General features: G+C 43.7%; 1 protein-coding gene across 5 annotated transcripts in view; it reads left to right on the top strand.

Moving 5' to 3' along the window:
* TICAM2 (TIR domain containing adaptor molecule 2) overlaps nt 1–25540 on the top strand; it is a 149048-nt gene that overhangs the window by 14410 nt on the left and 109098 nt on the right. For 4 of the 5 annotated variants that reach the window (XM_032789129.1, XM_075067165.1, XM_075067166.1 and 1 more), the window contains one exon: nt 5955–10097. The exons of the other annotated variant lie outside the window; for it this stretch is intronic. In XM_032789129.1, the coding sequence (XP_032645020.1) occupies nt 6014–6667 (654 nt within the window). In that variant the 5' untranslated portion in view covers nt 5955–6013 and the 3' untranslated portion in view covers nt 6668–10097. Of the gene's footprint in view, nt 1–5954; nt 10098–25540 lie in introns of those variants that run through there. 5 annotated transcript variants of the gene reach the window in all.

The raw sequence follows: 25540 nt of genomic DNA, 5'->3' as shown, positions 1-25540 counted from the left end.
AGCTGAGGCTAGACAAATTGAGACTGGAAATAAGTAGTGTATTTTTAACAGTGAGGTTATGCGACCATTAGGCCAATATACCAAGAAACGTGATGGATGGTCCATCGGTGGCCATTTTAAATCAAGACTGGCCTTGCCGCCCAAAGACATGCTCTAGTTCACACGGGAATTCTCTGGGGCAGTTCCCTGGCCTGCCTTGCGTTGGAGCTCAGAGTAGATAATCACTGTGGGCCCTGCCAGCCTTGGGATCTCTGAAAATGTCTCTGTGCTCCGGCAGGTTTCGTGGACCAGTGCTAGTGCCGTTGTTTCCTTTGTTTCTTTCTAATGTCAGCCAATTGCAAGTGAAAGGCAGCAACCCCGGGGGTGGGGGGCGCCCTGGGCTGCCGGGCTGCGGCGGCAGCGCACTGACCTCAGGGGCGCACTGCCCTCAGGGGCGTGCTGACCGGCGGCGCCCTGACCCAGGGGACACCTTGGGCTGCCGGCGGCAGGCAGCTGCTGCTGCCGGCAGCTCAGACCCTCCAGCAGCAGCGGCTGCAACCATTTAAAAAATTTTTTGGGGGCGCCACTTTCTGGCACCCCCAAATCTTGGCGCCCTAGGCAACCGCCTAGTTCGCCTAAATGGTTGCACCGGCCCTGGGTAGAGAAGACCCTGGCACGAGTCCTACAATGGTTCTTCTGGCCCGGAGTACATGAAGAAGTGCGGAGGTACTGTGCGTCCTGCCCGGAGTGTCAGCTGCACAGTCCCTGTCCCCACCTGAGGGCACCTTTAGTACCCCTTCCCATCATAGATATCCCCTTTGAGCGAATAGCCATGGACCTAGTGGGATCCCTGGAGAAGACGGCTCGGGGCCACCAATATATACTTGTTGTTTTGGACTATGCTACTTGCTACCCGGAAGCCGTCCCCCTGTGGAACACAGCCTCTAAAACGATAGCCAAAGAGCTGGTGGGGATCTTTGCCTGAGTGGGGCTACCAAAGGAGATATTAACAGACCAAGGAACCCCATTTATGTCAAAGCTAATGAAGGACCTCTGTACACTACTCCATATACATACCCTGAGAACTTCAGTCTACCATCCGCAGACTGATGGGTTGGTAGAAAGGTTTAACCGAACCCTCAAGGCTATGATAACGAAGGTGGTAAGTCGGGACGGGAAGGATTTGGACACCCTACTGCCCTACCTTATGTTCGCTATCCGGGAGGTACCTCAGGCCTCAACTGGGTTTTCCCCATTCGAGTTATTATACGGGCATCACCCCTGTGGCATACTAGATATCGCCAAAGAGATTTGGGAAGAGGAACCCAATGAGGGAAGAAATATAATAGAACATGTAAAACAGATGCAAGGCCAGATAGCCCGGGTCACCCCTATTATACGGGAATATTTGGAAAAGGCACAGGAGGTCCAGAGAACCCATTACAATCGCCAGGCAAAAGTCCAACAGTTCCAACCAGGGGATTGAGTGATGGTGTTGGTACCACAGCAGAAAGCAAGTTTCTGGTCCAATGGCAGGGGCCCTATGAGGTGGTTGAACCATGGGGAAGTAACCTACATGGTGCGGCAGCCAGGTCGCCGAAAACAAGAACAGATTTATCACATCAACCTTCTGAAACCCTGGCATGCACAAGAGGCATGCATAACTGTCCAAAAAGACCTAATCCAGGAAAACAAACCTTCCAAACAGGTGAGAGTGTCTCCCGATTTAACACCAGACCAGAAGAACGAGGTGTCTGAGGTGATCTTCCGGAACCAAGATGTATTCTCGACAAAACCGGGTCGAACAACCGAGACATATCACCACATCGTCACGGAACCCGGGCCGAAAATAACAATGACGGCGCTTATGTTCCCCTATCGGGGTGTCTTTTTGTCTGCAGCAGCCAAAGAGAGAGAAATAAATAGCAGAAAAAGTTAAAAAAAAAAAAAAATGCTGGAGTTTGGGGCATCATCGAAGAATCCCACAGTCCAGTGGTCCAGCAGGAATGTGTAGATGCAACCTGAATGGCACCCATAAAGGTTTTGTGCAATGACTTCGGCGACTAAACGAAGTATCCCAGTTTGACGCGTATCCTATAACTCGCAGTAGATGAGAGTGGACCAATTTGGGAATCTGCTGGTACTTGACTAGCCCTAGAGACTTGACAAGAGGTACGTAGCAGATTCCTCTTGCAGAAGACGCAAAGGAAAGACTGTGTTCTCTACACCAAAGGGTTCTTTTCATATCTGTCCTCGCCTTTGGACTACATGGGGCCCTACTACTTTCCAGCAACTCATTGGACAAGCTAATTACGTCCCAACATAACAGTTATGCTGCTGCCTAACTTGGGGCGATGTGGTCATTCATACGCCAGACTGGGAAACCCACTAGTATCAGACAAGAAAAGTGGGAGGCAGTCCTTGATACTTCAGGTGAAGCGGCTTTACAGCAAACTGCCAAGTGCGCTGTAGGGTTTACGAGGCGCAAATTATTCCTTGTTAGTCTGCTTGTGGAAGAAAGGTCTGGGTAAAACCCCAAGTGAACAAAGTTGGGATAGGCCATCCACAAATTGGCCCCCGCCACGTACGTAAGAAACAAGTCCGGCATTTCTAGGCAGATAGTGGGTATTACGATGATTTATCCCCACTTGGCCAACTAAGGGCAAGCCCTGAACAGACCTTAGGTGAAGCCTTATGGACTCTGATCTAATGAGATGGTCTGAGCCATGCAGGAGGAAGCCGTCACAACCTAACGAGACTGCCACCTCTGCAGTAACCCCCGTTACTGGATAGCCCTGATTTCACCAAAGGATCTATCCTGCAGACAGACACGATCGGCTAGCTCACGCAACTGCCTAGCACGGCTCTCGGACCGGCCGGTGTGTTATTCTAGCTGGGCTTCCCCGTTTATGTGGCCTCGCGCGCGCCGCCAGATAGCCTTTGTGCTATTCTTTCAGTGGATACAGTTCCAAGGGGTCAATTATCTATGCCAACTTCGCTCGCTGCGTGACTGGGACGAGGGAGTTTCTCGACTTCGGTATCCTGCTCAAAATATTCGGTGATTGCGATTCAGTATATGTTGCAATCTTTATCACGTTGCTCAAGCCGCGCGCACGCACCCGGTTAGAGATATAGGTGTCCTCTCACTCAGTGCCACCAACCATTGCCCCTCTCAGTTGTGGGCATGACTCGTCCTAATCGGTGTCTGCACACCAGTACGGCGGGGAGATCAAAAGACTGAGCACTTCACCAGACCTTGCCGCTATCAGATTTGGACCCTGGGACCTGACAAGAGAGCAGCATAAAGTCTTACGTCCAAGCCATAGTTTAAACCCTGTTGACCTACACAACGGTACCGTGCATGCTAAAGCCGGACAGAATTAGCCTTCATAACAGTTCTTAGCACTATAACATACCGTTAGTGGGTGTTCATTATCCCTTCCAACCTTTCCAGAACAGTTGCCGTGATGCAAACAGAGCAGGGGAGCCGTCACTTGGTAATGCCGATGGTGTGTCACTTTGCACTTGTCTGGCCATCCCAAGCTGCCCAACCCCTTGGTGTGAGCAGGGGGGAGGGATATGTTACAGACCCAGGCCAGGGGGCCAGTCTGGGAAGAGGGAAGTATTATGGTATCACTGGATGAGTAGTTTTCTTTCCCTGAGTGACCAGAGCAGGGCCGCACTGTTAGAGAGTAATCAGGAACCTGCTAGAACCAATTAGGCAGCAGGCTGATTTAAATTGCAGCCAATCAGGCAGGCTAATCAGGGCACCTGGGTTTCTTTTAAAAAGGAGCTCACTTTCCGAGTCAGGGAGTTGGGGAGCCAGAGAGGAAGTTGCGTGAGGAGCTGGGTAGCAACGAGGCCACAAGGAGTTGAGAGTGAGAGGTGTGTGCTGCTGCGAGGACAAAGGGTACAGCGTCATCAGACACCAGGAGGAAGGATCTGTGTGAGGATAAAGAAGGTGTTTGGAGGAGGCCATGGGGAAGTAGCCCAGGGAGTTGTAGCTGTCATGCAGCTGTTACAGGAGGCACAATAGACAGCTGCAATCCACAGGGCCCTGGGCAGAAACCCGGAGTAGAGGGCGGGCCTGGGTTCCCCCCAAACCTCCCAACTCCTGATCAGACACAGGAGGAGTTGACCCAGACTGTGGGGAAGATCACTGAGGTAAGCAAATCTGCCAAATAAGCACAGGACCACCAAGGCACAGGAGGAACTTTGTCACAAAACATAAGATGGCAATATAGCTAATCTATTTAATTCAAGGTAGTGTTGTATTATTGCAATAATGTGTGTGCTTTATGATGCTTTTGTCAATACAGGCATTCACTTATCAAAATAAATAGGGAAGCATTGTAATCAATAGATATACAAACTAGTAGTCCACCTTGGATTAATTTAATTTCATTAAAATCCCAGAAAAGGTATCAAGGTTTTTAGACACTAATCTACATGTAAAGAGATGTGTTTCAGAACTATTTAATAATTGCCGTATACCCCTTAATTTTCATTAGTGCTATATACTATTAACAGATAATAATCACTTTACATGCACAGATTTCTTGATTCCCTTCAGTGTCATTCTGCTAGGGCTCTGTCAAAGCAGTCACTGTATCGTTTGTAGAACATCGACTTGTGTCACTAAAGTAATATGCATGCCCCTTTATTGGAGAACACAAATTGAATCACATTTCTTATGTTCCAAATGAATAGCTAACGCTTTGTACAACACTTTAACTAAAAATGTTCTGCATAATAGTATCTGTTTTTTTAAAATTATTTATTCATACGAGTCAATGATGAAAACTTAATCTTTTTTAGAAGTACAAAAATGTTACCAGTTTCCCTTTGCTTTCATTGTGCCAGTTCATAGATGATAGAAATGGGGAAGATCTACTAAATTAAAATAGTAAAATGCTAGCCAATACAGGATTGATCCCAAACAATTCATAGTGCTTTATCTAATTCAGTTTTAAAGTCAGACTAGCAAAGAGTCCACCACCACTTCCTTGCAGAGACTATTTCATAAATTAATAGTTTTCACAACCAGAAGTTTTGGGGTTTTTTTTCTGATATCCAGCCTAAATTGTTTTGTTCTTAATTTCATTTAATCACCGGGCATCATACCATTTTTACCCATTCTAAACAATTCCACTTCCTCCTTGTTTTTTACATTCATCATCATATGTTTACAAATTGTGTTATGATGTCGTCTCCTTCATTTATTGTTTCACCAGTCTATGCATACTTGCATCTTTCCTCCTAAGTCACTTCTTCTAGTTCTTTAAACATTTTTATAGCTCTTCTACAAGGCCATATGTATAATATAATTATGTGGCTATGTGGGTCTAATTCAACTTCCATTGAAATCTACTGGAAGCTTTTCATTGACTTCTGTGGGAAGGGAATCAGACCCTAAATCTCCATTTGCGTTGCATGAATCTACAGAAATAGAACTTTGTGGGAATATTTTTGGAATTTCAATAAAATTGAAGGTTATCAAATGGCTTTATAATCAACTAACCATTGTCACATATAATTCCTGGTTTTCTGCAGAATTCAGTGCATTTATGGGGGGAGCCTTGTTGCATAATTTAGATCTAATGTACTGTATAATGCATGGACTCTTGCTCTTCTATCAATTTACTCCAATTTGCTGACATCTTTAAGGTGAACACAGTATTGAAGATGTAATCTTAGCTGAGGTGTATATAGTATAGTTGGACAGTTAACTCCCTGTTCCATGACATGCTCCTACTGTAGCCTAAAATCATTTTTTTTCTTTGCTGAAATATCGTATTGCTCGCTCATGTAATTATTGTCCACTTTTGCCACCAGGTCCCTTTCAGCATTTTTGCTGTCTTTCATTAAGATGTATAATAGGCCAATTCAGACGGTTCAGGTTATTTCTAGATTGCTATGAATGCCTTTTTTAGGTTGTCATAAGATTCAACAGCTTTTTACTTTTTGTTTTTTAGAATGAAATGAATAGATGTTAACCACGTGAACACATCTTCTGACGTGTACATTTATCATAATGGGAAACACTAACTCCAAAAGAAATCCTCCCCCTCTACCAAACAACACAGAGAAGGGTACCAATGTGACTGCAGGTCAGAGAGACTTCAAGCAAAATCATGAATTGTGTGGCCTGTCTCTTGAGATAGAAAGGATCTCTACAAAAGTTTCAGAAATTCACAGCAGTGATGAGGATCCTGAGGATGTGTTTTACAAGTTTGTGATTCTGCATGCTCAGAATGATGCAGCTGAAGCCAGCAGACTCCAGCATCTGCTACAAAATAAATTTTGTATTAAACCTGGAATAATCTTTGCTGAAATGCCTAGTGGTAGACATTTCTTCCAAAACTTAAATGATGCTGTGAATAGGTCAGCATGGACTATTATTCTCTTGACAGAACATTTCTTGAGTGAGGCTTGGTGTGAGTTCCAGTCTTATGCCTCCCTGATGAACGCTCTTAACACACAGCATAAATATAACTCTGTTATACCACTGAGGCCACTGAATAATCCACTTCCAAGGGAGAAGACTCCTTGTGTCCTACAAGCCATTAATGCACTGGAAGAAGATAGTCCTGGCTTTGCTAAACAAGTGGAGAAGATTTTCCAGGAGTCGACATACAGGCAACAGCAAGCAATATGGAAGAAAGAAAGAACAAATGCGACACACTAGAGCTATTGGAATGATGAAAGACATGCATAAAGACAGTTAAATCGATTAATTAAATTGAAGAAGGTAAATCAGTTGTCGTACTCATCTCAAGTAAGAGAGGGAAACCTTCTTTTGAGAAACTACCCCACAGAAAAGATGGTGGTAAGAGTTTCCCATAAAGGCATTATTGTTATTACTTAACACCTGTATGATTTCAGCAGTATTATCAAGATGTGGCAAATCATCACCTTGACCCCTTTATTTATTATATGCCACTTTCCCCTACTCATTTCTGTTTGTCTGGCTTCTCTTTGTATTGTATGCTCTACTGGGCAGATACCTTGTCTTCCTTTAAGTTTGTATAGCTCCTCACATGTTGTAACTGCTACTGGAAACAAATAATAAATAGGGTAGTACTAACAGTGGCTGTTATTGAGAGCCAACAGAAGCTATACAGGATAACATCCTGTAAGGAAGGCTATTCTATTAATAACAATATTTAGATAAGTAATATAAATATGTTAGAAATACTTACCAATGTTACAAAACCAGGGAAATACATTCAGCACCCTACATATGCTGCTATTTTAGGAAATAAGACTCTCAAAATATGTGTGCTCTACTTTTGTCATGTTTGCAATTGTTAAAAAGCATATATTTTCTAATGATGCATCTTGACCAAATGGGTAGGTGCATTTTAAAAATTAAAATAAACAAACACTCTCAATTTCTTTTGACTAAACTTGTTTTTTGTTCAAGTCTTAAAGAAAAAACTGGCAAAGTGATGCATAGAGAGATGGAACTTGGGAGACTGTGTGAAGATCTTAGAGATAAGGATGTACCTAAAGAATTGCTCTCTGTAGCTCAAAAGCTTTTCTGTTGATGAAAGAGACATTAGCTAAAAGATATTACCTCACCCACCTGTCTCTCTTAGAGATAAGAATCATGCATTCATGTTGGAAAGGGAGAAATTTTAGAAGTTAAATCATTTTGAGTTATTTAAGTTTAAAACACTTCCAGTATCCCAGTTCTTAGGCATATTTTCCCACATTTATTAAAATGGATTTACACTAGTATGTGTTTTTCCTTTACATGATAGGATTAATGCCCATGATTCAATTGTTTGATTAAGTCAGATTTAAGTGCACTTGTGTAATGTTGATAGGGAGTGAAGGAAGTATTAATCCAGTAGTAAAGTCTTTGCTGTTTCTAATGAAAGGGGAAGAATGACATTTGGGAATTTTAATACTTCTTAATACCCATTTCTGTGTCGGTTTCATTCTCTGAAATCACTTGTTCTGTGCAAGTGGTGACTGTGAACTTCTGATCAAAATCACTTGTCCCTTGCTGAGGAGAAAAAACAGTAGGATTTGATCCTTGGCACAATATCTGTCCAATAGCAGTTGGATGTTAGGAGATCCTGTGTTCTAATCGTGGCTGTGCCACTCACTGACTTGCTGCTTGACTTCAGAGAAGCAATTTCTCCTGCTGCCTCAGTTTCCTTCTCTGTAAAATGAGACTAATACTTTCTGACAAAGGTGTTATGAGAATTAGTTACGTCTGTACAGTGCTTTGAACATTATATATATATAAAAAAATGCTATGCACCATCAGGCCACATCAGCCTATCGTGTGGTAAAACCAAAGAGAGGTGAAATTGGGGAGGAGTTCTCCATATGCACTCCCTCACAACATCATCTTGCTGAGAAGGGGATTTTCCCCCATGGGGAGAAGGAAGTATATGCACTCTAAACCCATCAGAACCCCATAGGGCCCTCTGCCTCTACACCGCCTGTAGCTCTGGTGGCCCCATTAGCTACTTTCATGCTTCCCTGATCCTAGGCCTTTGCCACAGACAGACCCAGTGCACCTATATTAAAGCAGCCTTTGGGTTGCTCTAAAATACAGCCAATACAGTAGCCTTCAGGGGCTATTATGGCAGCTACGACTCACCAAGACAATGGGAAGCTCTGGTCATGCATCCTACACCAACCAACTAGCAGGCTGTGATGTAGGAGCTGTTACAGTGGTTTTTTAGCACACTAGCTTTGTGCTGCTTTGCAGCAATAGGGTTACGCAAGGTGTCCCTAGTAAAGCTGAGGATCAGGTCCTATTTATTCATTATGTGATATTTATGATGTCAGGGACTCTGACAACAGGGTGAAACTTCTTATTGGCTATGAATCTCTCATCATTTATGTTGTCTACCAAAACAAATACCTGCGGGAGACCCCTGCTGACTGACCAGATACTAAAGCTGTACGAAGGCTGATAGTCAGCTTTGCTGAACACTTTAAAATGACTAAATACCAATTGTCTAAATTTGAAATGAGATCAGTCAGGCCTCTCTAAGGTCTGCAAAAGAAGTCTTGCTCCAGTCCCCTTGGGATTTTCCTAGCCGCTGAAGAACTCCTGAAATTGCTTAGTGACCTAGGACAGTGTCCGACGCAGACAATGTTGACTACAAGTGCTCAGCAACAAGGAGAGCAGCTGGCAGCATCAGATAGACAGCTGAGTGGAGAGTGTGTAAAGACTGGGTTTAGGATTATAAAACAAAACTGAGATCAGCATGAACAGAACCCTGTTCTGTTGCCTTACAGTGCAGGGTACAAGTCTCTTATCTACTTTCCTTAAAGGATTGGATGGATCAAGGGAGGATTTTAATTGTGAAGGGTTGGTAGAGCTCTTCTTCTGTGTACACTGATCCATTTGATTTAATTACTGTCTGGTTTTTATTAAGGTTTTTTAATTTTTTACTTTTCAATAGAAAAATTACAATAGACAAATAATTTTGGGTTGTTTTTCTTTTCTAAAATTAAAGTTACCATCTGTAATGTACAGCATACCGTTAAAATATATATATATGCAACAACCTTAATATTAAACTATGAAATCAAATGATTTAATGCTTTGCAATTTATGGGAGGAAACACACACAAGGCAGGAAGGAGAGTATGAAAGCGGGGAAAATAAGGTGGAGAAAGAGTTAAGGGGGTGCAGGAAGGGGAAGGAGGTCTGGACTGGCCCCTGCGCCTTGGAGTTCCTTAGTCAAATGTTTCTAAATGGAGCTCAGATTTCTTTAAACTCAGGTAATTGGTCCCTGTGGAGAAAGCAACCCTTTGGCCGCTAAGTCAAAGAAGTCAGAACATAATTGTTCTAGTCAGTGCCATGATTTATTTTCATCTGTAAAATCATTCGCTTGTGGCTGCTCTCAGAAACCATGAACATTATGCTGGAGAGAGGCCCAAATTCAAGGGTAAATATTCTGATGTGGTTCTTGGCTGATGTTTGATTGCTCAAGTCCAAAATTATTTTAATTCTAGTGTCAACTTCTGTCTGCATGTTTAACCAGAAGACATTCCCACAACACGTGGTACTGTCTTGTGTTTTTAAAAGAATGTAAAGAAAACTAGATAGTGACCCTAAATAAAAACGATCCTCTCGCTACCTCTGCAAGCTTCCATGGACAACTTGTACCCTGCCATTCCATGCTCTACCAAATTTGTGGAGACTCCTCAATCCTGCAGTTCCTTTGTAGCCCAAAGGGAGCGTGTAGCTGATCATAATCTGCCTTCTGACCAGGTTCTACTCAGGCCTTGTCTACGCTACACAGTTTTGTTGATGAAAGCTGACTTTTGTCGACAAAACAGTGGAGGTGTATGCACTGAAATGCTCATCTGACCATGTAACCCCTCGCTATTACGACAGAATAAAACCACCTTGACGAGAGGCACAGATCTTTTTGCAATGTAGTTTGAGCAACACAGCAATAGTGTAGACACTGTGCTTGTTTATGTCACCCTAATTGGCCTTCAGAAGGTGTCCCACAATACCCATTGTGACCTCTCCGGTCAGCAGCTTGAACTCTGCTGCCCTGCATGCACCTCTCCCCCGTTTAAAGGCCCGTGAATTTTTGAAATTCCTCTTTCCATTTGCTCAGCATGGACTGTTCACACAACATCTTCCCAGCTGATCCTGCTGGTTTTCCACAACAGACGCACCCCCTCATGGAGTACACCAGAGCTGTTGGATCTGCTGGGTGTGTGGGGAGAGAAGGCTGTGCAGTTGCAGCTTTGCTCAAGCCGTAGGAACTTTGATATCTACGGGCAGGTTGCTCGTGGCATGTAGAAGAAGGGACATGAGAGGGACACACAGCAGTGCCGTGCTAAGATCAAGGAGCTGAGATGGGCGTAGCAGAAGGCAAGGGACATCAACCATTGTTCTGGTGCAGTACTAAAGATATGCTGCTTCTATGAGGAGCTGCACACCATCCTGGGCAGTGACCCCACTGCCATCACCAGAAGCCCCATGGATACTTCAGGGGACTGGAGGCAACAACCTGTGGAGTAAACCCAAAGGACAAAATGGTAGACGAAGTGGAGGAGGAAGTGGGACATGCGACAGGGTCGTTTCGTGGCATGGCAAGCCAGTGCCTATTTTGACTCTGGAGGGGTCTAGCCAATCCCAGCATTCCAGGCAAGCTCTGGTAAGCATGCATTTTGCTTTGATACTGCACAGTGGTACGAGATTGAGGTCTCATTTACTTTGTTATATGGTAGAAGAGGGATAAAGGATAGAAATTAATAGAGCCTATGCAGTGGGGGCTTGGCAGAAAAGTTTGTTAATGTACACAAGGATGTCCTGGGAGTCCTCCATAGAGATCTCTAGGAAACTTCCATGTAGGTACTCTGTAATCCTCTGCTAAAGGTTCCTTTGCAAAGCTGCCTTGTTTCTCTCCCTGATGTAGGAAACTTTGCCATGCCAACTTGAAATTATTTCTGCAGGGATCAAAGCGACATACAGGTGACCAGCATACGGACCTGGTCTGAGGCCACATGCATGCAGGAGATGCACCCTTGCATCTGGGGTTACCCTCAAGAGTGAGATACCTGGTTTGATTACCCTAGCCTGTGGAAAAGGGTGCAGATATTCAGAATACTTTCCCTAGGTGCGTGTAGTGAGCCTCTTTGCCAACCACTCAGACCCTTTGTCCCTTTTTGCCCATTCCTGCTTCCCAATCCTCCCCCTACCCTACCTTATTTGGGACTCTTGCTGACCTGTGTGCTAGCCAAAGGACAATGAGAAAGAGGTGTATGTGACTTTGGTAATTCATGAGGACCAATTCCCGTATACTGGCGGAGTGCCTCCCTCAGACAAGGAGGCAAACCAGGACGAGTGAGAAGGATATGTTAAGAGAAGTGCTGCAGTCAACAGATCCAGCACAAAGTGAAACAAGAGCATGGAGGGAGACAGTTAATGAAAAACTCAGGCTGGATAGCCTGGAAAGGAGACTAGGCAGGAGCAGATGGTAAAGCTACGCAGATGCTCAAATCCCTCATAGTGCTGCAGTCTGAGCACATCCGTGCATGACTCTCCCTGCAGCCAATACATAACACTGTTCCATGCCCTCCTCAAACTCACCCAACACCTTCCTCGCATGTTTCCATTCTGTCGCCATATCCCTTGCACTCCACCCCTAGAAACTGGTTTCATGGTGAAATCTGGAGTTACACATAGCTGTGAGAGCCTTAACGGAGAGACTGTTTGTCATTGCAATGTCCCCAGTTTTGCACAAAAAAAAGTGTTTTATCCTTTTATATAAAAATGTATCTTTATTTGTTTAATGCGTACTGTAGTTACTGATAAAATTCAAGCACAGTGGCTATAGGCAGGAACATCTGATCACTACAATTAAAGCTCAGGAAGCAAGCATTACAAGGTTCATTCAAGGTGGCAAGTAAATATTGCCTGGCTGAATGCATCACATAAAGACACCCTACTGGGAATCATTATCAAAATGTTCCTTCAAAGCCTCCCTGACTCAAATAGCCTAACGCTGAGCCCCTCTAATTGCCCTGGTATCTGGCTGTTCTGAATCAGCGGCCAGCCGCTCCACCACTGGGGAAACTTTTCACCTATGCTTCACAAATGTTATGCAGATGCACTCCACCAACACAAGGAGCGTTGTGTGAACATGCACAACCGATGTAATTAACACCACATATGATCGTCGAAGTAACTTAAGTTGACTTAATTCTGTAGTGTAGACAAGGTCTTAGGCTTGTCTACACTGCCAATTGAACGACAAAACTTTTGTCATTCAAAGGTGCTTAAAAAAAGCCCCCCCCCCCCGAAAGACAAAGTTTTGCCGCAGCAAGTGGCAATGCAAATGGCTATTGTCAGCAGGAGCACTCTCCTGTTGACACTCTAACCCGCTTGTAGGGGGTGGAAGTAACGCGTTTTACACTGCCTGACTTTTAGTGACATGGCCATGTCACTAAAAGCTGTGTAGTGTAGCTAAAGCCTCAGTGTGGTATCCGTTAGGATGACTGGCTGACAATTAAGTAATGTAGGTTGTAGCCGTATCAGTCCCTGGATATTAGACCAAGCTGGTCTACACTACGGGGGAAAATCGATCTTAGATACGCAACTTCAGCTACATGAATAACGTAGCTGAAGTCGAAGTATCTAAGATCGAATTATGCACCGTCCTCATGGCGCGGGATCGATGTCCGCGGCTCCCTCTGTCGATTCTGCAACTCCGTTGGGCTTGGTGGAGTTCCGGAATCGATATAAGCGTGTTCGGGGATCGATATATCGCGTCTAGATGAGACGCGATATATCGATCCCTGAGCAATCGATTGCTACCCGCCGATATGGCGGGTAGTAAAAACGTAGCCCAACAAGGTGGGTGAAGTAATTCCTTTTATTGGACCAACTTCTGTTGGTGAGAGAATGTCTTTTGATTGCAGAGGTGGTAACAGGCCACTCGACCTTGAATGGTCCCTTAGGCTACGTCTACACTACAGGATAAATTCGAATTAGCTTAAACCGATTTTATAAAACAGATAAAACAGATAATATAAAGTCGATTGTGCGCATCCACACTAGGCACATTAATTCGGTGGTGTGCATCCATGGTCCGAGGCTAGCATGATTTCTGGAGCAGTGCACCGTGGGTAGCTACTGTAAAATAATGAGGCCAATAATGTCGATTTCCGTCCACACTAACACTATTCCGATATAGTAATATCGATTTTAGCATTACTTCTCTCGTTTTGTAGGAGTACAGAAATCGATTTAAAGAGCCCTTTAAATCGATATAAAGAGCAGTGTAGTGTGGACGGGTACAGCGTTAAATCGATTTAACGCTGTTAAAATCAGTTTAACAGTGTAGTGTAGACCAGACCTTAGAATATGTACTAACTACTTACGCTAAACAATCAGTTCTACCTTGCATTTAGCTGTGATGCTGGAGACCTTTTCCAGACCTGAAGAAGAGCTCTGTGTGGCTCAAAAGCTTTTCTCTCACTAACAGAAGTTGATCCAATAGAAGATACTACTTCACCCACCTTGTCCCTGACAATTAAGTGGATGTCTGGCTGGGAGTCAGTGTTACTGACTTCAGCCAAATCAAATTTCTGTTGTCTGTTGTAAGCTGAAATTCTGTCATGATTCCTGTTCAGTGCCACTTTCGGTCAGACACATTCTAATGCCAGAGCAATGCTATAAGATGCTCAGATATCCTATTTTGCAACAGAAAAGCTTCAAAAACAGACTCCAACGAGAAACTGCTGAGCTGGAATTGATATGCAAACTAGATACAATCAACTTAGGCTTGAAAAGGGACTGGGAATGGCTGAGCCATTACAAACATTGAATCTATCTCCCCTTGTAAGTATTCTCACACTTGTTATCAAACTGTCTGTACTGGGCTATCTTGATTATCACTTCAAAAGTTTTTTTTTCTCTTACTTAATTGGCCTCTCAGAGTTGGTAAGACAACTCCCACCTTTTCATGCTCTCTGTATGTGTGTATATATATCCTGAATACATGTTCCATTCCATGCATCCAAAGAAGTGGGCTGTAGCCCACAAAAGCTTGTGCTCAAATAAATGTGTTAGTGCCACAAGTACTCCTGTTCTTTTTTCAGATACCCTAGTGCTGAGTGTGGTATTAAAAAGGTACATAGAGACTTTTATGGCAGGAAGATGAAAGTAGTATCCATATGAAGACAAGCTCAACAAAGACCCACATTATCCAAGTGTAATTATATTGTATGTATAATTATATATTTTGACTGACTATACTACTGATTATAAGTGATGCATTTTAATTTCCCTAAAGGCCTAACAACGTGCTAAGGCTATAATTAACATGACTAAGCTATTTAGTTGGTTGTTTCTTTTCAAAAAATGTACCCATTACAAAACTTCTGGGAGCATGTAGAAAATACCTATCAAACAAACAAACAAATGGCATAACATGAACTGTCCTCATTACTATCTCACCCCAGCCCCCATCCATCACTAAGACAAAAGGCAGAATAAATACATACGCCTTCCATTGTTCCCTGAATATCAACAGACTCTAGCTCTGTGGGACCAAGAAAGGAAATAAATTCCAGAGCCAAGGGCCCTCCACTGAGAATGCATTTCAGCACTGCCACTTGTCCCTAAGAACTCAACTCAGCCTGTTAGGAGCACCTCATCTGACATAGATTGTCAGGATGATAGATAAGGAAAGAGGCAATCTCTGAATAGCCAACACTCAAAGGATTTATAGACATAAAATGAGAGCCCATGTAATCTATGGTGCTAATAAGCTCCCTACAGGTAGCACTACAAAGCAAGCAAACAGCTGCAATCTGCTGTAACTAAAGCTTCTGAGGGGTCTTTGTGAGTTCATTTTAGTAATCCAATTTGGAGAGCACAGAGTAGGCATTCACATACTACATCACCTACATAACCTAGATAAAGGGAGAAGTTGACTAAATAACTACTGCAAGGCCTAAATAAGAGTAAAAGTTGTAACTCCTTAGTCAAATGCAGCTAGCAAAAGGAATTTATGGACACCACTGCCACCCAAGAATGCTAGAGAAGATAGAAATCCAGGAGGATTTCCCAGATTACAACTCTCTTTGACAAAGGATAGGCACAGTTCTTCAATAGGCAGTTAAGTCAGAATGAGAATAACATCAGCGTCTCTGATGATTGCTACTGCTGGAGAAGAAACTGGGCCAACCTGCCTCAGGCACCCAGATAGGTGAGACAGAGGGGAGGGATAGAAACTGGGAGAGAGAGGAATGGTACAAACAGGATGTTGCAAGTCCTCTCTATATTCATTCCTTCACTCATTCCAGATGGCATGTTGGGCTTTTTACGAACTGATGCCAGCACAACTTCCTCTTTGGGTAGAAGATCCAACTCTCACTCCCCCTGCTCTACAGCAGTATATTCAGCCTCAGAGGACCAACCAGAACATCAGTATTTGGACCACATGACACCTACAAACAGTGGGGTTGCTGATGCTTCTCAAGCCAGAATGCAGCTATGCTTCTGAACATAGCTACCCTATCTACCCCTACTCTCAGTTTCTCGAGGGCAAGTGTTCTCAAACTTCTTTGCTGGGACCCCCTCTGAAAATATTTCAGGCTGTGATGACTCCCACCCCTCAAAAATTCCATGCCATGCTACCCTTACTTCTATGCAGCTGCTGGTGTTGGTGCGTCTTTCTGAGCTCTCCGACCACCCAGCTCTGAAGGCAGCACCACCACTAGCAGCAGTGCAAAAGTAAGGGTGGCAATACCATACCATCTCACAACCCCGCCCCCACCACAATAGTCCTGCAACCCCCTTCTGGGTCAGAACCCCCATTTTGAAAAACGCTGCTCTAGAGACAGGTTTAAGTCATCACACAGAGCAGATCCAACAGGCAAGTTTTTATTAATAATTTAACAGGAAGCTACTCCCAGACAGGTCCATGGGCTAACTGGTCACATTCTCACCTCCAGCTAGCTACTCCCAGATGACTCAAAACAGGAAATGTGAGCAGAAAACTAAACAGTAAACAGAAATGAGCCAAAACAGTCCATTGCATGTGAGCTCTGAACACGCTGCATTTCTATATATAATACTACCCACCTTGGTGCGCGCACACAACCGACTGCTGTGAATTTTGATTTTTCGCTAGGAATACGAGAGACACTAGTAAGTATGACAGTTTGAGAGGTCATGACTAGTATAAATTACTCAGCACATGTACTTTTGCAAACTTCCAATGACAGTTACAGCTGCAGATGTCTAAAATATAAAGACACTTATAGAAATTTGCATCTGAAGCCAAGGACTGAAATACTATCACAATGTTCTCAGTCAGCTATTAGTGTCTACAGGAACTGCTGCAGTGTTTCAATCCAGATCGTTGCCTAGCAGTTGTATTCTGTTTTCTTTGCTCACTGTGTTCATACTATTTGGTTCTTATGCTAAACGGAACATTTCTTTGATATTGCCCTCCTCCTCCAGCTTTTTTTTTTCTTCTACTGATGTTTATTTCAGGAAAATTAAACTAAAACAGAATAACTCTGCATGGGTGCTAGCTTTCAACCATAGTGTACCCTATTGAGCCTTTAAAGCTCTTTACCAGTTTACTGTGCTCCCTGAATAATCAGCTATGCAATTACTCTCTGCAATGTCCAGGGGGTCAGGTGTGGATACTCACATGCATCACGACTAGTCTGGTAGATTCTATTGTAAGTGAAATGTCTGTTCTGTATTTAGAAAGCAGGAGGTATTGGGTGTGGTTCTTTACTCACTATGAAAATCTTATATTTAACATGAAGATTTAATGCCTAGAGCTTTGTATATCTATATTTACATTATGAGGTATATCCCTTCACTGTGCAAGAGAGCAAGGAGAGGAGAAGGTGTAGGAGGGTGTTGCATATGAAGTAAGGGGTGGGAGACAGAGGGAATCTGACATGATGTACAAGACTGCTCAGACAGCTACACTTCTGTAATGCACCAAGGATCATGCCACAGTCAGTAGGAGAGTCTTTTGAAGATAAAAGGGTGTTGCTAGGATGCAAACACAGCAGAAAATTCGTCAAACCACCAGGGGTGCTGGAACAATTTATATAGTGAGGTGCCAAAAGCCATTGAACCAAACTGTATATAATGGAAACCACTTCAAGCCAGAGGGTGCAGCAGCACCCTAGTTCCAGTGCCTATGCAAACAACTTCTGTGGTTCCTCCTTAGAGAAGCAGCAACACATGCCAAACAAGCCAGTTTGGTAGTCCATAAACATTCCTGCCTTACTATGGCAAAATACCTCTTGTGCTTGATGTGGCAGGCAACATGAAAATATCATGCTGTGCTGCAGTCTGCCTCCACTCTGTGCTGCTGTCTGCCCCCAAGAAGGGCACTATTTTGTTTTTAAAAATTACTTTTTCAATATTAAAATTTGCTGCATTCAAACTGCAAGTTGAGTTACTAGACATTATACTACAGTTGAGATTTTCACAGCACTCTAGGGCAGCATTTCCCAAAGAATGGGACTGCAAAGGAGTAGTTGAGGGGGCACTGAAAATGTATAAATTAAGATGAATAGGCCTTTTACATCACATATTTAGGGTTACCAGGTGAGGGGAGGTGGAGAATTGCTTTCATTTTATCATAGTGGGGGCTCAGCTTTCAGAAGACTGACAAATCCTGGTCTAGAGAAGCCATTAATTTTACTGGCAGATATGTGTCTAAATTCCCTAGCTTGCTTTGAAAAATCTCAATTTATGTTAATAAACCTTCCAGAATCTTGAATTACTCCTGAAAAAAAAAATAGTGATCTTATGCAGTTTGACTACAGACCATCAGAATAGTAAGCAGAAATGTAGATTAATTAGACAATTACAACACTCTGGAGTTTCCCTTTCAGAGTATCAATGTACCTGCCCTATTTGTACCTTCAGCCCTGGTCTACACTACGAGTTTAGGTTGAATTTAGCAGAGTTAAATCGATTTAATCCTGTACCCGTCCATACGACGAAGCCATTTTTATCAACTTAAAGGGCTCTTAAAATCGATTTCTGTACTCCTCCCTGACGAGGGGATTAGTGCTGAAATCGACCCTGCTGGCTTCAATTTGGGGTAGTGTGGACACAATTCGACAGCATTGGCTTCCGGGAGCTATCCCAGAGTGTTCCATTGTGACAGCTCTGGACAGCACTCTCAACTCAGATACACTAGCCAGGTAGACAGGAAAAGCCCCGCGAACTTTTGAATTTCATTTCCTGTTTGGCCAGTGTGGCGAGCTGATCAGCACAGGTGACCATGGAGTCCCAGAATCACAAAAGAGCTCCAGCATGGACCGAATGGGAGGTACTGCATCTGATCGCTGTATGGGGAGACCAATCTGTGCTATCTGAACTCCATTCCAAAAGACAAAATGCCGGAATATTTGAAAAAATCTCCAAGGGCATGAAGGACAGAGGTTATAACAGGAACCTGCAGCAGTGCCACGTGAAAATTAAGGAGCTCAGGCAAGCCTACCAAAGAACCAGAGAGGCAAACGGCCGCTCTGGGTCAGAGCCCCAGACATGCCATTTCTATGATGAACTGCATGCCATTCTAGGGGGTGCCCCTACAACAACCCCAGCCCTGTGCTTCCCTCCTCCCCCACCCCTCCTGGGCTACCTTGGCAGTTATCCCCCCATTTGTGTGACTAATTAATAAAGAATGCATGAATTTTAAACAACGATTTTATTGCCTCTGCAAGTGGAGATCAAAGGGGGGAGAGCAGGGCGGTTGGCTTACAGGGAAGTAGAGTGAACCAAGGGGGCGGGTTTTCATCAAGGAGAGACAAACAGAACTTTCATACCGTAGCCTGGCCAGTCATGAAACTGGTTTTCAAGTTTTCTCTGATGAGCAGCGTGTCCTGCTGTGCTCTTCTAACCGCCCTGGTGTCTGGCTGTGTGTAATCAGCGGCCAGGTGATTTGCCTCAACCTCCCACCCCACCATAAACATCTCCCCCTTACTCTCACAGAGATTGTGGAGAACACAGCAAGCAGCAATAACAATGGGAATATTGGTTAGGCTGAGATCTAACTGAGTCAGCAAACTGCCCCAGCTAGCTTTTAAATGTCCAAAGGCACATTCTACCATCATTATGCACTTGCTCAGCCTATAGTAGAACTGCTCCTTACTACTGGTCAGGCTTCATAAGCCATGGGAGCAAGGGGTAGGCTGGGATAGGTGTGACGCGTGGTGCTGCTGACTGGGAGAGCAGCCTGAGGCAGAAGCCTCCAACTGGCATGATATTCCAGGTAGGACTGAATCTCCATTAGATGAAACTTTAAAGAAGAGAATGACCTGGAGTCATTCCCATTTTTGTCCAGGCTCCCCCAAGGCTGGCCAGAAGCACCCATGTCTGCCCAGGCGCCCCCGACCAAGCTAACCAAGGTTGGCAAGGAGCACCCATGAGGCGACGACGATGGTTAGCAGTCGTATTGCACCATCTGCCGTCGGCAAGGCAAGGGGATGCTGGTGTGCAGCACTGCAGTACTGCATCTAGAGTGACCAGATGAGAGGAAGAAAATATTGGGACACACTGGGGGGGGCCACTGGCAGAGCAAAAAAAAAAAAAATGGAGTGTGAAATATCAGGACAAATTGCCAAGACAGTCCCAATTTTATCGGGACATCTGATCACCCTAACTGCGTCTGCCAGCAGCACCCAGGACACATACGATGACAGTGAGCTGAGCAGGTTCCATGCTTGCCATGGTATGTCGTCTGCACGGGTAACCCAGGAAAAAAGGCGAGAAACTATTTTTTGCCGTTGCTTTCATGGAGGGATGGGGGGCCTGATGACATGTACCTAGAAGCACCCGCGACAATGTTTTTGCCCCATTGGGCATTGGGAGCTCAACCCAGAATTCCAATGGGTGGAGACTGCAGGAACTGTGGGATAGCTACCACAGTGCAATGCTATCCTCAGTACTGTGGACACACACCGCTGACCTAATGCGCTTAATGGGGACACAATTGACTGTATCAAATCAATTTCTAAAAAATTGACTTCTAATAAATTGACCTAATTTCATAGTGTAGACATACCCTCACAGAAACATCCATTTCACGTGGAGCAGCATCAGTTTCACAAGGCATACTTGAACAACCCAACAATGTCTATTACACAAGCATTCTGCTACTAAACAAGTGTATGCCCTTTGGGGAAGTTCATCATCATCATCATCATCATCACTCTCATAACTGCATTGGTTGTTGGGGCACCATCACTGATGATCAATCAACCAATTGACTCCACCCTTGATGAGTGTGTGTCAGTGCTTGGGTTTCTGCAAAGTCCATTCCTGTCTACTCTTTTATGTTGTCAATCCATCTCTTCTTCTAGCTACCTCTTCTTCTCTTCCCCTGTACTGTCCCTTGGAGGATGATCTTGAATAGGCCAGATAATCTTGTTACATGTCCATACCACTTCAGCTTGCACTTCTTCTTCAGTCGTCAGGAGGCCTTCATATGACCCAGCTAATTAGGTGATAATGTTGCAGACCTCTTCATTAGTGACGTGGTCAATGTAGGATTTTACAGAAGTATCTCTACTACCTGTATTTTCCATTCAAATTCTGCCATAAGGGTCCATATCTCGCATGCATACAGAAAAATGGAGCTGACTAGTGCGTGCAGCAATTTCAGTCTGGATTCCAGGGAGATGTTCTTGTTCCTCCAAATTGGCTTTAGCTTTCCCACTGTTGCTATTGTTTGTGCAGTTCTTGCCAGAATTTCTGCCTTTGATCCTTAATCAGTAATGATTACCCCCAAATACTTGAACTGTTTCACAGTCTCCAGCTCTTGTCCACTGATAGTGATATGTGAGCTTATCCCGTCACATTTGTTTGTCATCAGGTTGGTTTTCTCTGCACTGATTTCCATGCTATATTTTGTGGAGGTTTCATCCAATCATTTCACAAGGTAGGCAAGTTGATCTTTGCTACCTGCCAAGCCGTCAACGTCATCAGCAAACTGAAGATTTGAGATTGTTCGCCTCCCCCAGTGCTGACTGTGCATATGTGATCTTCTGGGGCAACAGTCATTATGTGCTCCTCGTAGACTTTGAACAGTGAGGGCAAAAGAAGGCAGCCTTGCCAGACTCCAACAGTGGTGCGAAACCACTCTCCTATTGTGCCATTGACGAGAACTGCACTGCTGGCCTTGGCATACAGTTGTTTAAAGGTATGAATAAGCTTATGACCAACACTGCACATTTTCATGGTTGCCAAGAAAGCTTTGTGCCATGTTCCATCAAAGGCCTTCTTGAAATCAACAAAGACGTGGTAGATGTCCTGCTGGTGTTTTATTATTGATACACTCTTCAATTTTAGAGCATTGTTTTTCGATCCATATCTCCTTGGCCACTTTCATTCCTTTCTTGATCTTTCTGCCCATCGCTCTGTATTTATCAGCTTGCTCAGTGCTGTTCTTTTCTCTCTTGAGTTCTCTTCCAATATCACACATATGTAGCGTTTCATTTGTGACCCAAGATTTTGTCTTCTTATGGTGTTTCCCAAGAATATCCATTGCTGTCTCATTCATTACAGCATTGAAATTATTGGTCATTGTTTCTAAGTTAATCAAACTTATCTGTAAAACTAGTATAATGTGTAAAATTGTAGCATTAAACAAACAATTGTATGTTTTCTTCCAACCTCCCCATCCCCCATTCACCGCCCCCCTTTAAATACAAAGTACAACAGCACGAAATCAGACAGCAAAATATTGTTATAACTTCCAAGCAGGCAGGAAGAAAGTGGTTAAAGAGAGCCAGTGAATAATTTACCTTATGCAGAGGAACTCTCAGCTGGTATAAAACTAGCAGAGAGGGCTCCACTGTCTCCTGTGTTATTTGTGCTCCCACCCCTGTGGACAACTGTTTAATAATATAAGTGTATAAAAACATATAGCTTCTTTTACATTTCACATGTGCCCAAACCTAAGAGTGTTTGCATTTTTTGATCTGTTTTGAAAATTACTTCAAGCACAAAAAGATAAGAGAATAGAGGATTCTGCTTGCTGTAGCTAGGACATATTCAGCATCTACTTCAGGCGGTGGTGGCACAAAATGTATAGACTGTAATTTACCCATGGTTTTCACAGGTGAGTGTGTTAATTAGTCAAGTTAGAATCTATGGTAGCTAGATATGGAACTAACTCTCCTAATCTCCTTAGAGAAGGAGAATTGCTTCACCCAGGACTCTATGTCCCTTGGGGTCTGACTAGCACCCGCTAGGACTGAAGAAATGGCAGCAAAAAAGAAAGAATATTCAATTACAGTTTCCGCCCACCTGCCATCACAATCCCTCTCCCAAAAAGTTTTCAAAAGTATACTCTTGAAGAGCTCTCCCACTTATTCATGCATTTCAGAGTCTGACACCTCATCAGTTGTAGTGCTATGGCTTAAGTTTTTGTTCTTACATTATTATTATTTCTGGGGAAACAAATAAACAATCAAAAAAAATAAAACCTCCACCTTCTTTAAGCTCGAATTAAGGTTATAGGTACAAACTTACTTCTAGCTGCTAACTCACGTTTAAAGAAGCTAAAAATGCATTAAGTATTTTCCTTTAATATTACTTTTCATGTAACCAATTGCTGTAGTTGCCACAAAGATAATATACAATCATAAATGGGTGATGAGATGCCTGGCAATTGAAAACAGAACAGTACATATCCGCAAAGCACACTCCCTATTAATATATGGAACATATTATCAGGGACCCCCTGATTTAGAGAATGAATAAATGTGAGACCAAGAATAATTCAGGGTGAGAAGGAACCCAGTGGCAGTGATAGAAATTATCACTTCACATGCTGTTGCTAACACCTATCTGCAGCCAGAATACTGAGAGCACGTCAGAGGAAAGAACACCACAGTGTGCCTCATCAAAATTTAAACTGAGGTCTTGAAGGGTGAAGTGGTAACCACGAAACTGTTTTTAGGATGGCTTGAGGTACAATAGACTAATACATATGTCTGGATACATTAGATACAGCAAGATGGCTTTGGGGGGGATCCATTCTAGATCCTAGTGGATCCAGATCACAGTAACTTTAATACAATTTGGCATAATTACAGTCTCTGTTTTCTAGAACTAGAAGGTCAGGCATTCCAAGTTAGGTACACGCTCAACAGAATAGTGTGAAAGCTCAGGAATGGAATATCAGGGGATGATGCAGGTCAGGATTTAGCAGGATTGTCAGAAATATACCTACAACCCTATAAATTCTTCACTTTCACGACTACTACATTTATAAAGGTATTGAAAGAATTAAAAAAGATATATGGATGCCTAAGTATGGAAAGGAATTATGCATGGGAGAAAAGGATAGCAGAAGGGCTCCACACAGGTTGCCACTGCCATTTTATTTCTTTCATTCATTCATTCATCCATCAAAGCCTGCACTCAGGATTTTTCAACTACTTTTCTAAAATGTCAAGACAAATTCTTTATTTCCCTCAGAAATTTGCCACAACATTCCTCCAGTCTTATTTATACAATGATAGTTCTGTGTCTACAGTTTCTTACAATCCCGTGAAGCAATTCTGGATTTAGTACTTACCACCATTAATATTCCCTTGGACGTCAACAGGACTACTTACAGCAGTGCACAATGGCCCAGTCCTACCATGAGTTTCATGCAAGCACCGAGGTCTTGCCAAGCAGGGCTCATTATTGGATCAGAGCCTCTGAGGAGTAGGAAGTGTGTGAAAGATTATGTCCTACATTTTCTCCAGGTGATCATGTGGAATACTCTAAAAATTAGAAAGACAAGACCTATTAGGTTATCTTATCTCCCTGCCAGCATAGAATTGTTCCCTACAGCATATTCTTCGTATATACAATCTACAATCTAGACTGTACAGTATACAGTCTAACTTTAAATGAATAAAGCTGTGGGTTTCCACAACCTGTTAGGTGACTATTCCAATCCAAATCCAATCCTCACCACCAAAGGATCGTTGATATTAAGCATACATTTTCCTTTGCTTAATTTCATCCCATTACTGCTCATGAAAACCCCTGAACCATCTGAAATATTCCTTCCCTCCCTTTCAATACTTGTAGGCAGTTCTATATTCCCCTTACCCCTACTTTAATAATTAACCAAGCTATAGATATTTACTTCTAATCTTTCCTCATACATTAATACAACCAGGCCTTTAATCATTTTAATTGCTCTTCTCTGAATTCCCTCCAATTTGTTTTAAGCCTTCTAATTCTAAGGTTCACAGAAATGTAATCAGTATTCTAGGGATTGTCTCACCAGTGCTGTATACAAATGCACTAACTTCAGCCTGGTCTATGATATGGTGCCTTTTTTATTGTGTTTTTTTGGCCACTATATTGGGCAGGTGGAAGGGGTGTGGGGTTTGGTTAGGCATGCGGGAGGGAGCCGTTGGGCTGGCCCCATGCATGTAGGAGGCAGGGGGAGCTTAGGCCTGGTGGGGTGTGGGCCTTGGGTCAGCCCTGTGTAGTGTCCCATTTTCCCTTTGGGGAAATATGGTCACCCTAAACACCATGCTCAGCTCCTACATTTCTGTTGCCTCTGTAGCTCTCAAAGCACTTTACAAAGGTAGGAAATCATTTTTCAGACCAGGGGAAACTGAGGCAGAGAGGTGCAGTAACTGGCTTAAGATGGACTATGGCCTGGCCAGACCCCTCTCGTCCCTACCACACAGTGGTGCTGGCACAATTTGTATGGTGGGGGTGCTAAGAGCCTTTGAATCAAACTGTAAAGCCTGTATATAATGGTCACCACTTCAAGCGGGGGTCCTGCAGCGCTCCCCTAGTTCTAGCACCTGCTACCCCGGGCCAGCTTCTGTATTCCAGGCGAGGAGGCAGCACGCGCGGCTCCACTGAGTGCCCATTAGCCCCCTGGCGAGCTGCGGCTGCAGCGAAACTTAAGCACCCTCCGCCCACAGCGGACCAACTCCCTGTCTCTGCGCGCTCTCAGCCTAGCTTGAGCCAGGCGAAGCCCCGCCCCCACGCGGCAGTCCGCCGCTCTAAGTGGCTGACTGAGGGGGTGTCCCCTTCCCCATT

This window comes from Chelonoidis abingdonii, chromosome 6 (genome assembly GCF_003597395.2).
Source record: "Chelonoidis abingdonii isolate Lonesome George chromosome 6, CheloAbing_2.0, whole genome shotgun sequence".
Lineage (NCBI taxonomy): Eukaryota > Metazoa > Chordata > Testudines > Testudinidae > Chelonoidis > Chelonoidis abingdonii.
This window is presented reverse-complemented; position numbering and strand designations above follow the sequence as displayed.